Here is an 18,738-nt window from a genome sequence, read left to right as displayed (position 1 = left end):
GCAACGAAACCGGGAGGTCCCGGTACCGGTTCCGTCTCGATTCCGGATAGTACCGATTCGATCCGATATTGTGCCGGTCCGGGAGGGGTAACGGGACGGACACCGGGATTTACCGGTCCATCCCGGTCCGATTAGTCCCGGTTCCGGTCCGGTTCGGAACAGTTTTTTTTTTTATCTGAAATTTCAAAATTTATAGCCATTGGGCAACGGGTTTTGGGCCCCACCAACGGCTCTTTCACCCCCATAACTCCCATTTTACACCTCCCTACCCCCCAAACTTTTTTTAATACCCCAACCTTCTTAAAACTACATTTTCATCCTTTTTTTTTTAACTATAAATACCCCTAATCTTTCATTCTTTTCATTCACAAAAATATCTTCTCATATCTCTACTCTCTACTCTCTAAATTCTCTTATTCTCGTTAAAATTACGAATTTGGTCTTTGGAAATTGGAGCTTCAAAATTCAACTTTCAATTTTCGGCTTCCGGTCATACACGTCTACTTAAAAAAAGTAGGCGTTTGGTACATTCGTTCCAACTCACTTTTCATTTAGTTATTTATTTGTTTGCATTTAATTATTTATTTTGTGAGTAATTAATCTCTAGTCTCTACTTATTTAGTTATTTATTTGTTTAAAACTTTGCTAATCATTTTCGTATTATATATAATTTACTCACTTTTTATATTTAAATATGGATTTCGGAAAAAACATTATTGAAAAGGGTAAAACAACCATAGTTAATTCGTTCACTAATTTATCTAGCTCAAAATCCAAGAAAAATAAAAAAATCGGTAGTACTTCTCAATCTAAAACTAAAAAAACTTCTCAATTAAGAATAAGGACGGATGATTATACACATGTTGATGAAACTGTTTTTAATATTGATAGTAATAGTGGATTAGATCCTTATCATGAACATTTACAAAGAAGATTTGGTAATTTTGAAGAGGAATTACCTGAAGATGATGAACATGATGATGTTAATGCTTATGTTGATAGTTTTGATAATAATGTTGATGAATATGATGATGATGAAACTGAGCCACCGTCGGCTACTAGTCCCACTCCCAATCCCTCTTCCCCGGCTCCCGCTCCCTTTCGTTGTCCTTCTCCCGTTCCCCCCGTGCATCCTAGGACTAAGGTAGAACGCGCTAAAAAATCAGTTGTGTGGCAATTTATGACTCAGAATGAAGATAAAACACAAGCTATTTGTAATAAATGTAAACATAGAATGAATCATAAAATTGTAGGAAAACAGGGTGGGACGGGACATTTGAGTAATCATTTAATGTCATGTTATAAAAATGAATTTTTGCATGCTAAAGCTGTAGCCGAAGCTAAAAAAATGGTACCACCCTTCCTGAAAATGTAGGAGTAGAGGGCTCTAATATGGTCCAAATACAATTAAATCCTTCTAATGTTTATGGTTCTAGTATACAACGGTCATATAGTAGAGAAAAAGATCTTGAAGAATTAGCTAAAATGATTGTTGTTATGGGTTTGCCATTTAGTTTTGCTGAAAATCGCGGTTTTATTCATTATATTCAAATTGTGTATAATCCACATTTTAAAGGTTTTACTAGAAATACAATTAAAAAGGCTATCTTTGATTATCAAGCTCAACATTTTCAATATCTTCGTTGTTTATTTTATTATAACAATTGTAAAATAGCTATTACTTCTGATATGGGCCGTAGTGTAAATGGTAATGATTATTTCACTATTACTGCGCATTGGATTGATGAAAATTGGACTTTGCAAAAAAGAATTTTAGGTTATAAATGTTGTGAAATGCATAAAACCGGTAGTTATATAGCTCAAACAATTATAGATGTTTTGCAAAACTATGGAATTTGTGATAAAATAAGTAGTGTCACATTATATAATGCTTCTAATAATAGAACTGCTGTTGAAATACTAAAACCGTCACTTTGCCCTATTTATATTGATGGTTTTCATATTAGGTGTGCTGCACACATATATAATTTGATTGTTAGAGATGGTATATCAATGTATGATGATGGTTGCACAAAAGTTGAAACTGCATGTCATTTTATTTTTAAATGTCAAGTTAAGTCTAGACGTAGAGATTTTGAAAATCGTTGTCGTGAATTTAATCTTCCACCTAGAAAAATTCCAAAATCAGTGTGTACTAGATGAAATTATTTATTTGAAATGCTTGAAGTTGCTTATGAATATAGGAAACCTTTACAAATGGTTAGGAATGCTCATAATTCAAATATGACATATAGACTTGATGATAATGATTGGAATGACATAAAAGAATTTATAGAATTCTTAAAAGTTTTTTATTTAACTACAAAAAAAATATCTGCACTTTATTATCCAACTATTTGCTCTGTTTTACCTAATATTTGTGTTATTTCTAGTAAATTTTATAAATTCAAAAATAAACCAAGATTTGAAGAATCTGTTAAGAAAATGATTGAAAAATTTAAAAAATATTTTATTCCTATTGCTCAAATTTATTTAACTGTTTGTTTGTTAAACCCACATTACAAAGATGAAGGTGCATCAAGAATGGTTGATAAAATATATTTTAATTTGGGTATTGATAGTGAAGATGATGAAACACTTAGTTGTCAAGATGTTAAAGATAGTATAAAAATTGAAGCTAGAAAATTGTACGACTTGTATAATTCTAATATAAGGAATGTAGTACATAACGAAGAGCCTCAAAGTTCTAGGAGTAGATATAATAATGAAGATGATATTGATGATATGATAGATTGTATTATTGAACTTTCTCATAATGATAGAAATGATTTTGATGCATATATTAATCAAAATACAAAACCTACTACTATTGATCTTCTAGAATGGTGGAGCAATCGCGGCCAAGGATTTCCAAAACTTCAACCGGTTGCTCGAGATGTGTTAGCTATTCAAGCATCTTCAGTAGTTTCGGAAGACGCTTTTAGTGCAGCAAGATTTCAAATTAGAGAGCATAGATATTCATTAGCAGCAGATAGCTTGGAGATATCCATACTATTTAGAGATTGGATTAATGGCGAGAGAAGGAGTTATGGTCGTCCACCTTTACCGACCAAATTTGAAAATGAGGTTGATGAAATAATGCAAGATTTTAGTGATGAAGGCATTGATGCAATGGAAGAACTAGCTAATCAACCAATTCCAGAGCATGTTACTAGAATGTTAAATGATTTAAAAAAAGATTTCCTTGGTAGCATGAACTATTAAATTTAAATGTCTATTAGTATGAGTATAATAATTCGAGGTCTAATTCAAACAGAACCCTTCCTAGAAGGTGGCTGTATAGATTAGATTTTTTAATACTCTACTAATATTTTGTAACTCAACTTGTACTATTTAATTAATATTAATAAAAGTATAGGCTATTCACCTTAATTTTTTTTTTATTATTGTCTTCAAAAGTTCAAATTTAACTTTTAAAGTGTGAAATTTAAACTTTTATAGTTTTAAAGTTTTAAATTTTCAAACTTTTAAAGTGTGAAATTTAAACTTTTATAGTTTTATAGTTTTAAGTTTGAATTTAAATTTTCAAACTTTTAAAATTTAAAGTGTGAAATTTAAACTTTTATAGTTTTATAGTTTAAAAGTTTGAATTTAAATTTTCAAACTTTTAAAATTTAAAGTGTGAAATTTAAACTTTTATAGTTTTATAGTTTTAAGTTTGGATTTAAATTTTCAAACTTTTAAAATTTAAAGTGTGAAATTTAAACTTATATAGTTTTCTAGTTTTAAAGTTTGAATTTAAATTTTCAAACTTTTAAAATTTAAAGTGTGAAATTTAAACTTTTATAGTTTTATAGTTTTAAAGTTTGAAATTTAAATTTAAATTTTCAAACTTTTAAAGTGTGAAATTTAAACTTTTTATAGTTTTAACTTTTAAAGTTTGAACTTTGAATTTAAATTTTCAAACTTTTAAAGGGTGAAATTTAAACTTTTATAGTTTTAAAGTTTGAATTTAAATTTTCAAAGTTTTAAATTGTAAAATTTAAACTTTTATACTTTTAAAAGTTTGAAAGTTTGTATTTAAAACTTTAAAAGTATAAAATTTTAAGTGTAATGTTCCTAATTTTTTAATTTTAATAAAAAAATTATAATTTATAATAGTTGGACCCGGTTTCCGGTCCGGTCCGGGACAGGTACACGGATTTTTTTCCGTAATTACCGATTCCGGTCCGTCCCGGTTCCGGTTCGGTTCCGGCCTGTGGTGCCCGGTTCCATTCCGGTTCCGATCTGTCTCGGTTCCGGTCCCGTTGCCAGCCATAGGCTCAACTCAACTGAACTCAACATAACTGAACTCATTTCAATATAAAGCAGTTTAAAATAAGTGCAATATAAAGAAAAGTTGTTTAAAACATGATGTCAACTCTCTGTGTATGCAAATATACAAATAACTCTAAGATATATGTAAAAATACAAATAAACTGATGTATATAAAAATACAAAGTACTGTTGTGGGAGTTTCTCTAACCGACAACCATCACATAAGAGCTATTGTGATGATACAACGATCTCCCTCACGCTGCCAGTGCATCCTATACCCTACCAAGGGCATAGGAACTAACTAACTAAGTGAATCCACTAGTCTATGCAAAAAGGATTCATCTAAAAAGTATGACCCTTTTCTACCCATGATGACTACATGGTTTATGGAGACGTGAATTATCTGAACTCAAGCTCGTCCCCATATCGGTGCTCAATACTACTCCCAAAATATGATACTAGCTCTTTATGTTTAAAACATACTTCTTTCTGTGATTTGAGATAATTGCTCAAAACTTAGCTCAAAGGCTATCTTGAAAATCAAAGTTTCCCCTCTTGCTTAATTATGAATGCATTTACTCTTTTCTGAAAACTAGCTCAAATGCTCTTTGGAAATCAAGGTTTTCTTTTCTTGTTTAAATGTGAAAACATTTTAAACCCTTTTGGGAATACATAGTCCCCATATGCTTTTGAAGAAATGAACTTCAAGCTTTACTCTTTACTCTTTACTCAACACAAAACTTAAGTCTCTTAAAACAAAGTTAAAATGTTTGTAAAAGACTTTTAAGAAAAGAAACTTTATGAACTTCTCTTAACTTAACTCTTGACTTCTTGACTTCTCTTGACTTGATTCCTAACTGATCCTTAAATTGAATGATGGATTCAAGGATCGTGATTTGTGATAGGAAAGCTCTCATGATGTTTAGGATTGAATTTAGATAGCTAAACATGAGAAAAAGGCCAAAAATCAATATCTGAAGGTGGGTCCGCGACGCTGCAGACATATTTAATTTTTAGTTTCAAAAATGAATTTTGAGGCAGAAGACTCCGTGACGGCTCCGCAATGCGAAACAAAAATTCCCAAAACTGGGAACCAGCTCCGCGACGCGCCACTGATGTCGGATTTTGTCTGACGAAATCTCTTCTTCATTTCTCGGCTCAAAACCCTCTAAACTCCGTGGGTTCTTTTACCCAATACTTAGATTTGATTAAATGTTCAAAGTACATCAGATTCTACTCAAAATTGAACCTAAAATCACAGATTAGGATGAAACAACTCCTCAACGAATTCAACGAAACAAGAATCTAATGAAACTTCAACAAACCCATTCAAGAACTCAATTTCTAAGCTTTCAAGAACTTCAATTCGCTGAAATAAATCATGATTGGTGCATGGGTGAATTAACCAACGCTATGTGATCTCACATACCTTGTAGGGATCACCCCCGACGAAATCCACAAGCCAAACTCGACGATCTTGATGAATCTTGAACGTTCTCCTCTTTTCTCCTCTTCTTTTCTCTTCTCTCAAAACCCTAACTTTTTTTTCCAAAAGCTTAAACTGACTAAGTTCAGTTTAGACCCCTAAGTAATTACCAAAAAACGAATTAAAATAAAAGGGTAAGGAAAAGACCAAACTACCCTTCAAAAATCCGGATTTGGACATTTCCTTAATCCAACATCCCTACTTCCAAAGGGCATAACTTACTCATACGAACTTGAAATCGCATAAACTTGGCGGCGTTGGAAAGATCATTTCAAGATATTTCCAACCATATCTGGAAGTACACCTAACTCATCCCGATCTAGGAGTTATGGTCATTTGAAGTTGACCAAAAACTCATTTTTCCTAACCTAAACAAATTTCCAGATTTACAGTTCTTTCCAAAAATGACTATTTCCAATTCTTAGCTTCTTCCTAGCTATTTAAACTTGCGAGATGTTACACTTGTTGACTTATATTACTAAAATCAAAACAAAATGAAGCTTAATTACTCCATTCTCATAAGTTTTTTTACATGATTTTAATTTGAGGAATAGGTTTTAGTAGTAACAATTAAGGGTCGAAGGAATTCATAAAGAAATAACCAAAATGTCCAAATGTAAAATTGTCATCATACCAACCATTTGAATATTAACACTACGGAAAGCTATTGTTAATATGGAACGCTTATATTCAAGAAAACTATTAGGCTTAGTGTCGCATAAATGTAACTCTCATTTTTATCTGAAAATTAAATTGTTAAATCTCATATTGTATAAATTGTAGAAAAATAAAATTGAAACATAAGGGGTGAAAATGAACAATATATGTATGTGTTTGCAACACTATGTTAGATAGACTATAAAGTAACACAATCAAAATCTTTCATTCAAAGTAATAATCTTTTAGCAATCTTTATTTAAATTACTTATATTTAAACAAAAGCATCTTGCATAAACTATTCAAGTATCATCAAACTCGTCATGTATTGATAGAAGTTTTGTCAATAAGTAGCACTTAAAAGAATAATAACACAAAAACAAAGAAAAAAATTTCATAATAATGCAAAATGATACAAAATTACATAAAAATATGGGTTGCATACCAAATTTATTTTGGACAACCACACCTTAACTCCAAAATGGAAAAGAAAAACTTAAAATCATAAGCTAACATAAAAAAGATCTAAAGGAATATATAGGTCATATTTATACTTCTAAGCTTAACACTTGAACTATATTGTAAGAAAACTTCTCTTTTTAATTTCAGAATGAAGCTATCTGTTTTTCTCTTAGTTAGCTTATTGACGACATGTATTTATATTATTACCTAGGAAGACGAAAAGAGAACAATAGATGATCGAAAAGAAAAAAACATGATGATCAAGGGAGTAATTTACTGGTATTTATAGTGATATTTGACTGTCTTTTCACCTACCAAAATGTACTAATTGAGCACATTGAATCATGATACATAAATTTTATTTTGGTTTCAAAATTCAAAGAGTCACCGAATTGGAAGAGTTTCATACATTATTTTGCCTTCTACTCTAATTGAATTTAACCTAATCAATTATAATTATAATAGCATAACTAAATAATTAAAGTGTAGTTGTTGGACTTCATATTCTACCATTATGTAATTAAAATATTAGTATTCAATAAATTAACTAATTTTATTTTGATTTAGTGGAGGGGTAAAATGGTAATCCAACTTTGAAAGTTGGAGCTTCCCACTTATAATAATATATGATATATATCCTCCAACTTACACAACTTCTTGTTACTCGATTGCAGGAATTCGCAATGAATTCGAGGATCGAAGCACTGTTTCAGGAGTTTCTCAACAGTTAGTAATGAAGAAGAAGAATAATAGAAAGAGAGAGAGAAATTTGTATATTACATATCATGAATGTAAGTGATGATTACAATGTCTATTTATAAAGAACTTGACGGACTTATTTTATCTAACAAATCAATTACAACTAACATCTAACTAGCTACCACTATATTGACTATTATGGCTTGACAATGTTTAACTAACTTTGTCTACTAACTTTTGAATTCCCAAATTACTGTAACAGTACTCCCCATACAAAAGATCCTTGTCCTCAAGGATCAAAGGATGGAAACCTTGCTTCAAGATGGTAGAAAATTCCCAAGCGGATACATCAGCGGGAAGACCAACCCATTTAACCAATACCTAAGCAACAACTTTGTTGCCTTTCTTGACTATTCTTCACTTTAAAACAGACTCTGGAGTAGGGAAATTTTTATTGGCTAGATCAACAATCGGAGGATAAGAAACGTGGGAAGGCACTTCATAACACTTTTTTAACAACGAGGCATGCACAGCTGGGTGAATCTTGACAGAACTAGGCAACAAAAGAGTGTAGGCCACATGGTCAACCTTCTTAATGATCTGAAAGGGACCATAATAATTAGCAGCAAGCTTATGAGAAGAGTGATGAGAGATAGTCACTTATTTGTAAGGATGAACCTTAAAGTAGACCCAATTCCCCACAACAAAATGCCACTCACTTCTATAAGAATATACATGTTGCTTCATTCGGAGTTGAGCTCTATGCAAATGATGCTTAAGGAGTTGCAACTTAAGTTCTATGTTCACCAAGGTAGTGTTAATTACTTCGGCAGAAGCTAATTCACCAGGTAAGTAAGGGAGATATAGAGGAGGTGTCTTGCCATATAAGGCTTCATATGGTGTGGTTTGTATGGCTGAATGGAAGCATGTATTATAACAATACTCAGCCATAGGAAAAAAAGCCAACAATTGGAAGCATCATCACTGCAATAGCATCTTAAGTAGGTTTCAAGGAATCTATTCAGCACTTCAGTTTGTCCATCAGACTGAGGATGATAAGTTGTAGATATATGCAACAATACCCCTTGAAGAGTAAATAGCTCCTGCCAAAAAGAGCTCGGGAACACAACATCTCTATCACTGGTTATAGCATCAGGTAAGCCATATAACTTCACAATAGTATCCAAGAACACCTGGGGAACAGATTAAGCAATATAGGGATGTTTTAGTGGGAGGAAATGACCATATTTGTTGAGTCTGTCGACGACTACCAGAATCACCTTACAGCTATGAGACTTGGGAAGACCATAAATGAAGTCAATACTAATTTGAGACCACACCACCTCAAGAAGGGGTAATGGTTGTAACAACCCAGGGTAAGCAGCTACATTAGATTTGTTCTTCTGACAAGCATCACACCTTTGAATGAAACCCTTCACTTCTGTTCTCATGTTCTTCTAATAAAATAGTGTCAACAATCTCTTGAGGGTAGCTTCTACACCTGAATGACCTCCTAGAGGGCCAGCATGCCATAGGGACATAATGTTATTCCTTAAACTATGTACCTTACCAATCGCTAGTTTTCCTTTCCTTCTTAATTGGCCTTGCAACCAAGTAAACTGCTTATAAGAGTCATGATTAGCTTGTAAATCTGCAATCAACTGTGTAAGCTCTGGGTCTGAGTGCCAACTATCCACAACATCTTGAAAGAGATCAGTGTTGGTTGGGGAAATCACCAAAGCAAGTAAATCAACCCCAGTAACTCTCGATAGCGCATCAACTACTTTGTTCTCAACTCCCTTTTTGTACTCAGTAGAATAATCAAATGACATCAACTTTGTTAACCATAATAACTGTGAGTTTGTGTGCAAGCTTCATAAGGTACTTCAAAGCTCTTTGATCAGTCTTTATAATAATAAACCTCTGACCTAACAAGTACTGAGATCACTTAGTAACAACTTGGACAATGGCCAATAACTCTCTATCATAAACTAACAGAGCAACATGTCTTGGAGATAATGATTTGCTAATAAAGGATATATGATGTCCCTCTTGCATAATAACAACAAAAATTCCATAACCATTAGCATCGATTTCAACAATGAAAGTTTTGTTGGCATCAGGTAAAGCTAATACATGAGATTGAGTCAAAGCTTCCTTCAATAGCAAAAAAGCCTCATGAGCTGTATGGTGCTATTTGAATTTATATTTTTTAGTTAGATCAGTAAGAGGTTTACAAATAACTCCAAATCCCTGTATAAATCTTCTGTAATAATCAGCCAAGCCTAAGAAGCCCCTTAATTGCTTAAGAGTAGTTGGGACAAGTCAATCCCTCACAACTTTGATCTTTTGAGGATCAGTAGAAACACCTTCTGCTGTGATAAAGTGACCAAGGTATTCAATTCTATGGACACCAAAGAAACATTTGCTTTTCTTGGCAAATAGTTGATGCTCCACCATTTTTTAAAAATAGACTTCACATGTAATATGTGTTCCTCCATAGTTCTACTATATATTAGTATGCCATCAAAAAAACCAAGACATACTTCCTTAGAAAATTCTGGAACATAGTGTTCATCAAACCTTGAAATGTAGTTGGGGCATTTGATAAACCAAAAGGAATGACTAAGTATTCAAAATATCATGAGTGTGTTTTAAAAGCACTCTTAGGCACATCCTCCTTTGTCATTCTTAGTTGATGGTATCCAGACCTTAAGTCTATTTTAGAAAATATTTTGGATCCTCCTAGTTCATCCAATAGATCTTCTACATAGGGATTGGAAACTTGTTCTTTATAGTAAACTTATTCAAGTCTCTATAATCTACACATAGTCCCAGGTGCCATCCTTTTTGCCTACTAATACCACTGGTGATGCAAAAGTACTACAACTAGGTTGAGTGATCCCTTGATCCAACATTTGTTGTACAAGACCCTCAATAATATCTTTTTTTACCGAAGGATATCTATAAGGTCTCTTATTCATAGGTTCAACTCTAGAATGCAACACAATCCTATGATCAAATACACCTCTACAAGGTGGTAAACCAGCAGGTTCTTTAAATAATGCAGAAAATTCTGACAATACCTCTAGTAATGTTGGGTCTTCTTCAGGATCTTTATCAGCTGCTACATCTAATGGAGGCCACTTGTCTTCATCACTTCCCTGAGGAATTACTTAAATCATACAAAGCTGAGTCTAATTTCCAGAATGTTTGGTCAGTTTCCCAACACTAAGAGTTAACACTAGACTGCCAAACCCTTTGAATAAGTGCTTCCTTCCCTTGTACCAAAACTCTATTGCTCAATTTTTGAAATTCAACTTGATATCACCTAACGTTAGTAGCCATTGGACCCTCAACACAACTCCACAAGAACCTAAAAGTAATAATAGAAAATCAGCAAAAAAAAACTCCGCTCCTTGTAGTAACTAAGTCACAGAAGTCATCTTGTCCACCTGCATGCTACCATTTGATGCGACTACCATCTCAGAGTAAATGCTTTCACAATAAAGCAAGAGAGGAAACCTTGATTTCCAAGATAGCCTTTGAGCTAAGTTTTTGAGCAATTATCTCAAATTACAGAAAGAGTTTTGTTTTTACAAACATATGAGCTAAGTATATTTTGGGAGTAGTATTGAACACCGATATGGGGATGCGAGTTCAGATAACTCAAGTCTCCATAAACCATGTATCCATCATGGGTAGAAAAAGGATCATACTTTTTAGATGATTCCTTAGTGATTTTTAGCATAGACTAGTGGATCCACTTAGTAGTTCAGGTTTTATACCGATGGCAAGGTATAGGACGGTCCTTGGCAACGTGAGGTAAAACGTTGTACCATCACTTAGGCTCATAGTGATGGTTGTCAGTTAGAGAATCTCTCACAAAAGTAATTGTATTCTTATATACACAGTTAATTGTATTTTTACATATATTTCAGAGTTACGTTGTATCCTTGCATACACACTGAGTTGACAACATGTTTTTAAACAGTTTATTTCTTTATATTGCACTTGTTTTAAATTGTTTTATATTGAAATGAGTTCAGTCATATTGAGTTGAGTATCCAGAGTTGAGTACCCAGAGTCGAACATCATATCTTTGAGTTGAGTATCTAATCTCTGAGTTGAGTATCTTATCCTTGAATACTTCTGAGTTGAGGAAGTTGAGTAGTTTTGAGTATCCTTGAGTATTCCTTGAGTTGAGTAAGTTTGAGAAGAGGTAAGTATGTTTCTTTTTTATCAAAGTTCAAGCTTATGTTTATGCTTTAGAATTCCTCTTACATGCTCGTTTATTCCACGTACTGAGCCATTTGTCCTGCATCTTCTCATGATGCAGACACAGGTATTCAGGATCATCAACAGGAGCTTCGTTGATACATCCGAGAGTTCGAGTTAGCTATGGTAAACCTCCTTGCTTTCGGAGGATTTCATTTACCTTTCAGTTATATCAGTTGTTAGTATATCGTGGGTCTTGTCCCGACTTTCATCTTTATCAGTTAGAGGCTTCATAGATAGTCAGTATAGTTGAGAAGTCTGTATTATTCATTTATTTTATTAAATGTTTAAAGACTTAAGTTGCCTATTTCATGGCGAGTTGAATATATTATTTTATTCTAGCTCATTTGAGTTAAAGCTTTGAAAAGTTGAGTTTATTGAATTTATTCAGTTTTTAAGCTTTGTATTCTTAGGTTAGTCTTCCGCTTAAAGTCAGCTAGGATGAGGGTTCGCTTGGGGACCAACAATGGTTCTCGAGTGCCGGCCACGTCCAGAGTGTAGGCTCGGGTCGTGACACCCAACCGCCCAAAAAAATAATTTTAAGTTTGTTTTTAAAAAATATTTTCAACTTCAAAATTTCATTTTTTCATCCCTACCATCAACCCCCCCCCCACCCACTCCCCTATCATCCCCCCACCCCTCCAAATAAATTAAGTTTATTTTTAAAAAATATTTTCAACTTCAAATTTTTATTTTTTCACCCCTACCCTCGATCCCCCCCCCCCCCCCACCAATCCCGAAAAAAAAATTAAGTTTGTTTTTAAAAAATATTTTCAGTTTCAAAAATTATTTTCTACTCTAGTAAAAATAAAAGATATTTCTCAAAAATATTTTTCATTCATAAACCAAACACTACAAATCTTTTTCGAAAAATATTTTTTATTCACCAACCAAACATGAGAAAATAAGTCAAAAATCTACTTGTTTTCCAGGAAAACATTTTCTAGGAAAACATAAATCTATTTTATATTGAAAAGTTATTGGATTTTTTTTTTTTACTTTTATGATACAATAAAACTAAATGAAGCATTTTCAACATACTTCATCTAAAATAAGACTAAAATATTTTCTCCATGTTGAATTCTTAAGTAGAGTAATATTTACTCATGAAAATATGGGTAAACTAGTATTTTACCCAACCCATTTGTTACCCAATCCATTTTTACCCATATCAAATATGGGCGGGTTGAATTATTACTCATTTTATGTTGACCCATTTTCAACCCGCTCAAATTTGACCCAACTCGCCCATTTGCCACCACTACTTGTAACGACATATGATCTGTTGTTATTGTAAGGGCACCTCATGTGGAGTCCTGAAATCTTTTGGAGTATGTTGACAATTTAAAATTGGGGTGACACAATAAAATCGCAAAATTTAAAAGTTGATCCAGCCTAACGTTATCCTATCATAGTAGAAACATTTCCACTATGGCGGTAGGTTAGTCGCTATAGCGAGGTAGGCGGGGGGTAATTCTCGGAAAACACGATTTCTTTTAATTGACCTCCCCTCTTTCAGTGGTAAAATAGGTTAGGGCTCTTCCAAAAATTCTGCTAGGCCACTTGAAACTTGAGAACAATGGAGGGGAGGAATTTCAGTACAAGGAAGGTCAACACCCATGAAATTTTGGTCTACGTTCGTTAGGAATCGCCCCACTGAGCTATATAATTTGGTTCAAAGTTCTTCAACAACTGCTTGGCGTCCAAATAGATTAGATTTTTCTTTACTCAGTTGTAGACCTATTTTTACTTATATCATGTCTTATGGTTTGTCGAAAATTGCATTATAGGCCTTCAGATATGAAATTTGGATGATTGAATGTATGGTTAGTTGTCTTTTAGGCTAAGGATAGATTGACTTAGTTAATGTTAATCTTGTAGTGATTGTTTGGTGTTATGCTGGAAAAGATAGTTATGAGTAATCGAGTTATGAGCAGAAATATCAAGAATAAATTATTTTGGGTAGGTGATGATTGTTTATTTTCCAAGTTATGGTATGTGTACATGCATGGGCGGACCCGCCCTTATCGAGGAGTGTCAAGCGACACCCCTTTGTCGGAAAATTACTTAGTATTAGAGGTCAATTTTTTATTTAAATAAGTATTGAGACCTCTTAACACAGGTTAAAAGTTTAGTCTAGTAGTTAAGGTGTTTTGAAAGTTCCTTGAGGTCATATGTTCTAACTCATTTTTTTAAGCTAAATTTGGACTCGGAGTCCATGTTATTAAACTATCCGAAATGGGCCATTCAAACATACAATTCGGAACCTGGTCGGCCCAAATATGACCAAAGCAGGTGTTTTAAACTAGACAAACCCACAGTAAGATTTCCTAAATGCTTTTTCAGCTTCCATTTTCCTCTTCTATCTTCTTCCTCCTTTCGCCGCCTTTAAACTTTGAAAATTCTCCCTCGTTCCTTTTAGCTCTGCTTTGGATATGCTCCTTCATTAGGTGATTAACATCTTTGTTGTTATCCTCAGCTAACAAAGGTTTGCATTCCTCCTTTCTCCTTTCTGCATCGCCTCTCTTTTCAGTTGACTTTTGCTATATTGAAGGTGAGTTGTCCAGCTGGAATGTCCAAGTTCGTGATGAAATTGATATAGAGTATAGCCCTTCTTTTCAGCTTTGAAAATATGTGTAATCCAGCTGCTCCCATCCCATTTTTGTTGTTCCTTTCTTCTGGTTCTGACAGTGAAACCCTCGATCTGTAGGTGAAGTCGAACACGAGAAAGGTTCTCCCGTGCTGGTTTGGCCCCTGTACTCTCGCTTTTTGCTGATCTCTATATCACTTTTTGCTGGCTGCCATAGTTTAGTCTTAAGATTAGTTCCCCCTACAGCTCTTTTGCTCCAATTAACGCTAATATTTAAGCTGTACATATAGTTGTGGAACTTTGTCTCTTCACTGTAACTAGGCATGTTGTTCATTGTTGTCAATATTAAATCTCCTTGCTTTCTTCCCCTGCTTGGTAGCTGATTAAAATTTAAGAATACCTTCTTTGCCTCTTTGTTAATAGATGTGTTTGCTATATAGTCTGCTAGTTGATTTGCTTCTCTGAATATATGTTGCACTTGCACATTGATCTGTTCAACCATAGCATGTATGTCATCCATTCTTTCTGATATTGACCATGGTATTCTCCAATTCTTCACAATCATGTTCTTTACCGCTAATGAATCCGTTTCCAACTGAATATAATTATACCTCTGCCTGATACAAAAAGTCAATGCTTCCCACATTGCTCTGACCCTGCCTGATACAAAAAGTCAATGCTTCCCACACTACTCTGACCTCTGCCTTCATGTTGGTATCTTTCCCTATACTCTGAGCTTCAACATATAACAAATCACCACTTCTATTTCTGAGACAGAAACTATAAGCACTCTGACCTGGGTTGCCTTTACTAGCTCCATCAGTGTTGCAGGTAATCCAACCCTCCATTGGCATCTTCCACCTTACTATAAGATAGTATATGTTGGGCTTGTAGTTTTGTAGTATATCCACCATTGCAGGCAAATGATGTGGAATCCCTTTAATCCATGGAAACTTGACCCTTATCAATTGATGTAGTGCCAACTGACATTGATAATACAAGTAATTATAAGAAATCTTCTGTCCATGTCTTATGGAATTTCTCCTTTTCCATAACTCCCAAATTAAGATTGTTGGGACTGCCTTTAAAATCTGATCTAACTTACTTGACATCTTGTGCTCCCACCATCTGTAAATAAGTTGTTTTAAGTTAACTCCATATATGTTAATACCTACACAAGAAGCAAACTGTTTCTATAGCTTTTGGGCTATGGGAGCTGTTAGTAATAAATGAGACATAGTCTCCATTTGTCCCTCTTCACAACAATATCATTTGGACACCACCTGCAACTTCATTCTTTTGAGGTTATCATCAGTTGTTATTCTCCTCCTCCAAACCCTCCAAAGAAAAAAACCAATCTTGAAAGGAAGACCCTTTATCCACATATGCTTACTCCAACTTTTCTCAGTATTTTTGCCTCTTATAATTTGATAAGTTGATTTAACAGAAAAGTCCCCTGTAGTGGTATGAACCCACCAGGCCCTGTCAATACTACCTTCCATACTATTAGGCCCCTTGCCTGGTCCAATTATCAAACCAAAAACTAGAATTTCCAGATTTGACTTGCCACCAAATGTCATGATCCACCTCCTCCCTAACTTTAATCATCTTCATCCATACCTGCGATGCTCCAATACTATTAGCCATTACCGGATGCAATTTTTTTATAGTACTTACTCCACATATATTCAGCCTATAGTGAGTTTGTGGAAACTCTAAAATTCCACCATAACTTAGCAAACAAGGCTTTGTTTATGTCCTGAATTCTCCTGAAACCAATTCCTCCTTCCTTTTTTGGGAAGCACATTTCCTCCCATGCCACCCAGTGTTTTTCTTTAATACCCTCAGCCTTACCCCAAAAGAATTTCGCAAATATTTGATGTATTTGCTCCATTACTTTCTTGGTTGGGCTCATGGCTGAAAGTAAATATAAAGGCATTGACTGCAACACATGATTGACTAGCACATGCTTACCACCAAAAGAAAGGAATTTATTATGCCATGAGAAAATCCTCCTCGCAATTTTTCTGATTAGCTCTTCAAAGTACCATGAGTTGCTCCTCCCATAAAACACTGGACAACCCAAATAAATAAAAGGAAAATTCCCTTGCCTTATTCCTGTTAACCTTCTCAATCTAATTGCAACAATCAAAGGTGTGTTCTCGTGTAAATAGAAACAAATCTTTGATTTGTTAATCATTTGCCCTTATATGCATTCATAGTCTCTTAACACCTTCATCATTTTAATCACTGACCCTTTTTCCCCAGAACAAAAAAGAATTGTATCATCTGCATACGATAAATAATTTATCTTAGGACTCTACTTCGGCAATCCATATCCCTTAAAATTTGTGTCCCCATGTAAACTATTAAGTCCTCTTGCAAGGACTTCTACCGCAATAATAAACAAAGTAGGAGACAGTGGATCTCCCTGCTTCAATCCTCTAGATGATTAGAAAAAACCATGAACCCTCTCATTAATCAACACAACCAGTTGTTGGACATAATCCTCCATATCATATCAATAATTATTTCTGAGAAACCAAATTTCCTCATCACTTTGGTTAAGAAAATCCATGATACTCTATCATATGCCTTTACCATATCCAATTTAACAACCACATTAACATTCTTGTTCCTCTTATTCGTATCTCTAATGATCTCTTGAGTCAACATAACATTCTCTGTAATACTTCTTCCTTTCACAAACCCGGATTGTGTTGGAGAAATTATCTTGGGTAAGATCACCATAATTCGTTCATGTAACACCCTGGAAATGATCTTATTTAAAAAATTACTCAAGCTTATAGGTCTTTGGTCTGAGAAATTTTGTACTACCTCTTTCTTAGGCAATAACACTAAGTTAGTGTGAGTAATGCTCTTTAACAGTTCATGTCCACAGAAAAAAGCTCTAACCACTTTAGTAACATCTCCCCCTATGATTTCCCAGCAACATTGAAAGAAATGTCCTGTAAATCCATCCGGGCCACAAGCACTTCCCCCATTTAATTCAAAAATCACCCTTTTCACTTCTTCTTGTTCTGGCAAGCTAGTCATTACCTCATTTTCATCATCTGATATATTCCTTGGAATGTGTTCAATCATGCCAAAATCAGTTGCCAAGCAATCTGTACGAAATTGCTGCTCAAAATGTTTCACTGCTGCTTGACCAATTTGTTCATTCGAGTGCAGAATTGTCCCCTGTTCTGTCTCTATTTCAACAATGTGTAGCTTCTTCCTTTTCTCCTTAACATAAGAATGGAAGAACTTCGTGTTACCATCCCCCTCAGAAAACCATTTCATCCCGGCCTTTTGTTTCCAAAATTCTTCTTCAATTTTCAAGAATTTCTTCAACTCTGCTTCAGCTTTACTCAAATCTGCTCTATTGCTTTCAGATGGTTGTATCTCCATTTGAGCTTCTTTCACCTTTATCATATCTTCTATGGTGACAATTTGTTTAAATACATCTCCATACGCCTTCTTGCTCCATGAAGACAGCGCTTTTTTAACTTTCCTCATTTTAGCTTGAAATTCAACCAATGGGTTTCCAACAAAATCCACATTCCAATTCTCCTTCATAATTTTCTTGAAATCTTTGTGTTTACTCTAGAAATTCAAAAACCTAAAGGGCATTATGGTTGTCCCCGCATCTGAATTGCAAATCATATGCAAAGGAGCATGGTCTGACCCCTGTCTAATAAGATGATGCACCTCTGATGACGGGAGAAGATCCATAAACTCTTGATTCACAAGAATTCTGTCCAGCCTTTTAAAAATACATTCCCCTTCAATTCGCCCATTCCACCACGTATATTTACTTCCTGATGTGGGAACCTCTGTTAAAGCACATGTGGTAATACAAGAGGCAAAATCTAGCACTTCATTCTGAGTGAAATCAAGGCCTCCTAGTTTTTCCTCCTCATTAAGAATTACGTTGAAATCACCTCCCACCACCCATGGACATTGTTCCCTGCTAGCTATATCCTCCAATTCTTCCCACAATTCTAATCTTTCCAAGGCAATGCATCTCGCATACACTGTCGTGATGAGAAAAAAATGATTTCTTATTTTGAACTTGATAGTTATTTGCTGCATTGTATCAAGAATAATGCTACCTGCCCAACCAGTCCTCCAAAAGTACCATTTTTTTCCAGAGCAATTTACCCTTGCATACTCAAAGCCTAACTTCCTTCTATATTGATCTAGCTCCACTGGATTTTGAAAAGGCTCCATTAAAGCTATGAATGAATAATGATGTCTTTTATTTAGATCCATTAATCGCTCAAAA

At 34.3% G+C, this 18,738-nt stretch overlaps 3 protein-coding genes across 3 annotated transcripts in view; 1 reads left to right on the top strand and 2 right to left on the bottom strand.

Moving 5' to 3' along the window:
- Positions 1-18,738, top strand: part of LOC125831588 (pentatricopeptide repeat-containing protein At5g01110-like) — an 809,602-nt gene that overhangs the window by 550,509 nt on the left and 240,355 nt on the right. The window lies entirely within an intron of this gene.
- On the bottom strand, positions 8,000-10,042 carry LOC125830954 (uncharacterized). Its single transcript, XM_049510143.1, has 7 exons — positions 9,920-10,042; positions 9,542-9,739; positions 9,148-9,435; positions 8,863-9,039; positions 8,550-8,775; positions 8,408-8,496; positions 8,000-8,182 (listed from the first exon to the last, which is right to left on the bottom strand). The coding sequence occupies exons 1-7, from the start codon at positions 10,040-10,042 to the stop codon at positions 8,000-8,002; spliced, it is 1,284 nt and encodes a 427-aa protein (XP_049366100.1).
- LOC125830953 (uncharacterized) lies at positions 18,057-18,683 on the bottom strand. The gene has a single exon (XM_049510142.1). The coding sequence runs from the start codon at positions 18,681-18,683 to the stop codon at positions 18,057-18,059; it is 627 nt and encodes a 208-aa protein (XP_049366099.1).

Source organism: Solanum verrucosum, unplaced genomic scaffold (assembly GCF_900185275.1).
Source record: "Solanum verrucosum unplaced genomic scaffold, falcon-dt-bn FXZP01000049.1, whole genome shotgun sequence".
Taxonomy (NCBI): domain Eukaryota; kingdom Viridiplantae; phylum Streptophyta; class Magnoliopsida; order Solanales; family Solanaceae; genus Solanum; species Solanum verrucosum.
This window is presented reverse-complemented; position numbering and strand designations above follow the sequence as displayed.

Bases quoted from the DNA above. Each gene is read 5' to 3' on its own strand.
- LOC125830954 (XM_049510143.1), bottom strand. From the start codon at position 10,042: ATGGTGGAGCATCAACTATTTGCCAAGAAAAGCAAATGTTTCTTTGGT. The intron at 8,776-8,862 runs GTGATTCTGGTA...TCTGTTCCCCAG, and splicing joins CCAAGTCTCATAGCTGTAAG to GTGTTCTTGGATACTATTGT. The intron at 8,497-8,549 runs GTTGGCTTTTTT...GCTTCCATTCAG, and splicing joins CAGTGATGATGCTTCCAATT to CCATACAAACCACACCATAT.
- LOC125830953 (XM_049510142.1), bottom strand. From the start codon at position 18,683: ATGGAGCCTTTTCAAAATCCAGTGGAGCTAGATCAATATAGAAGGAAG.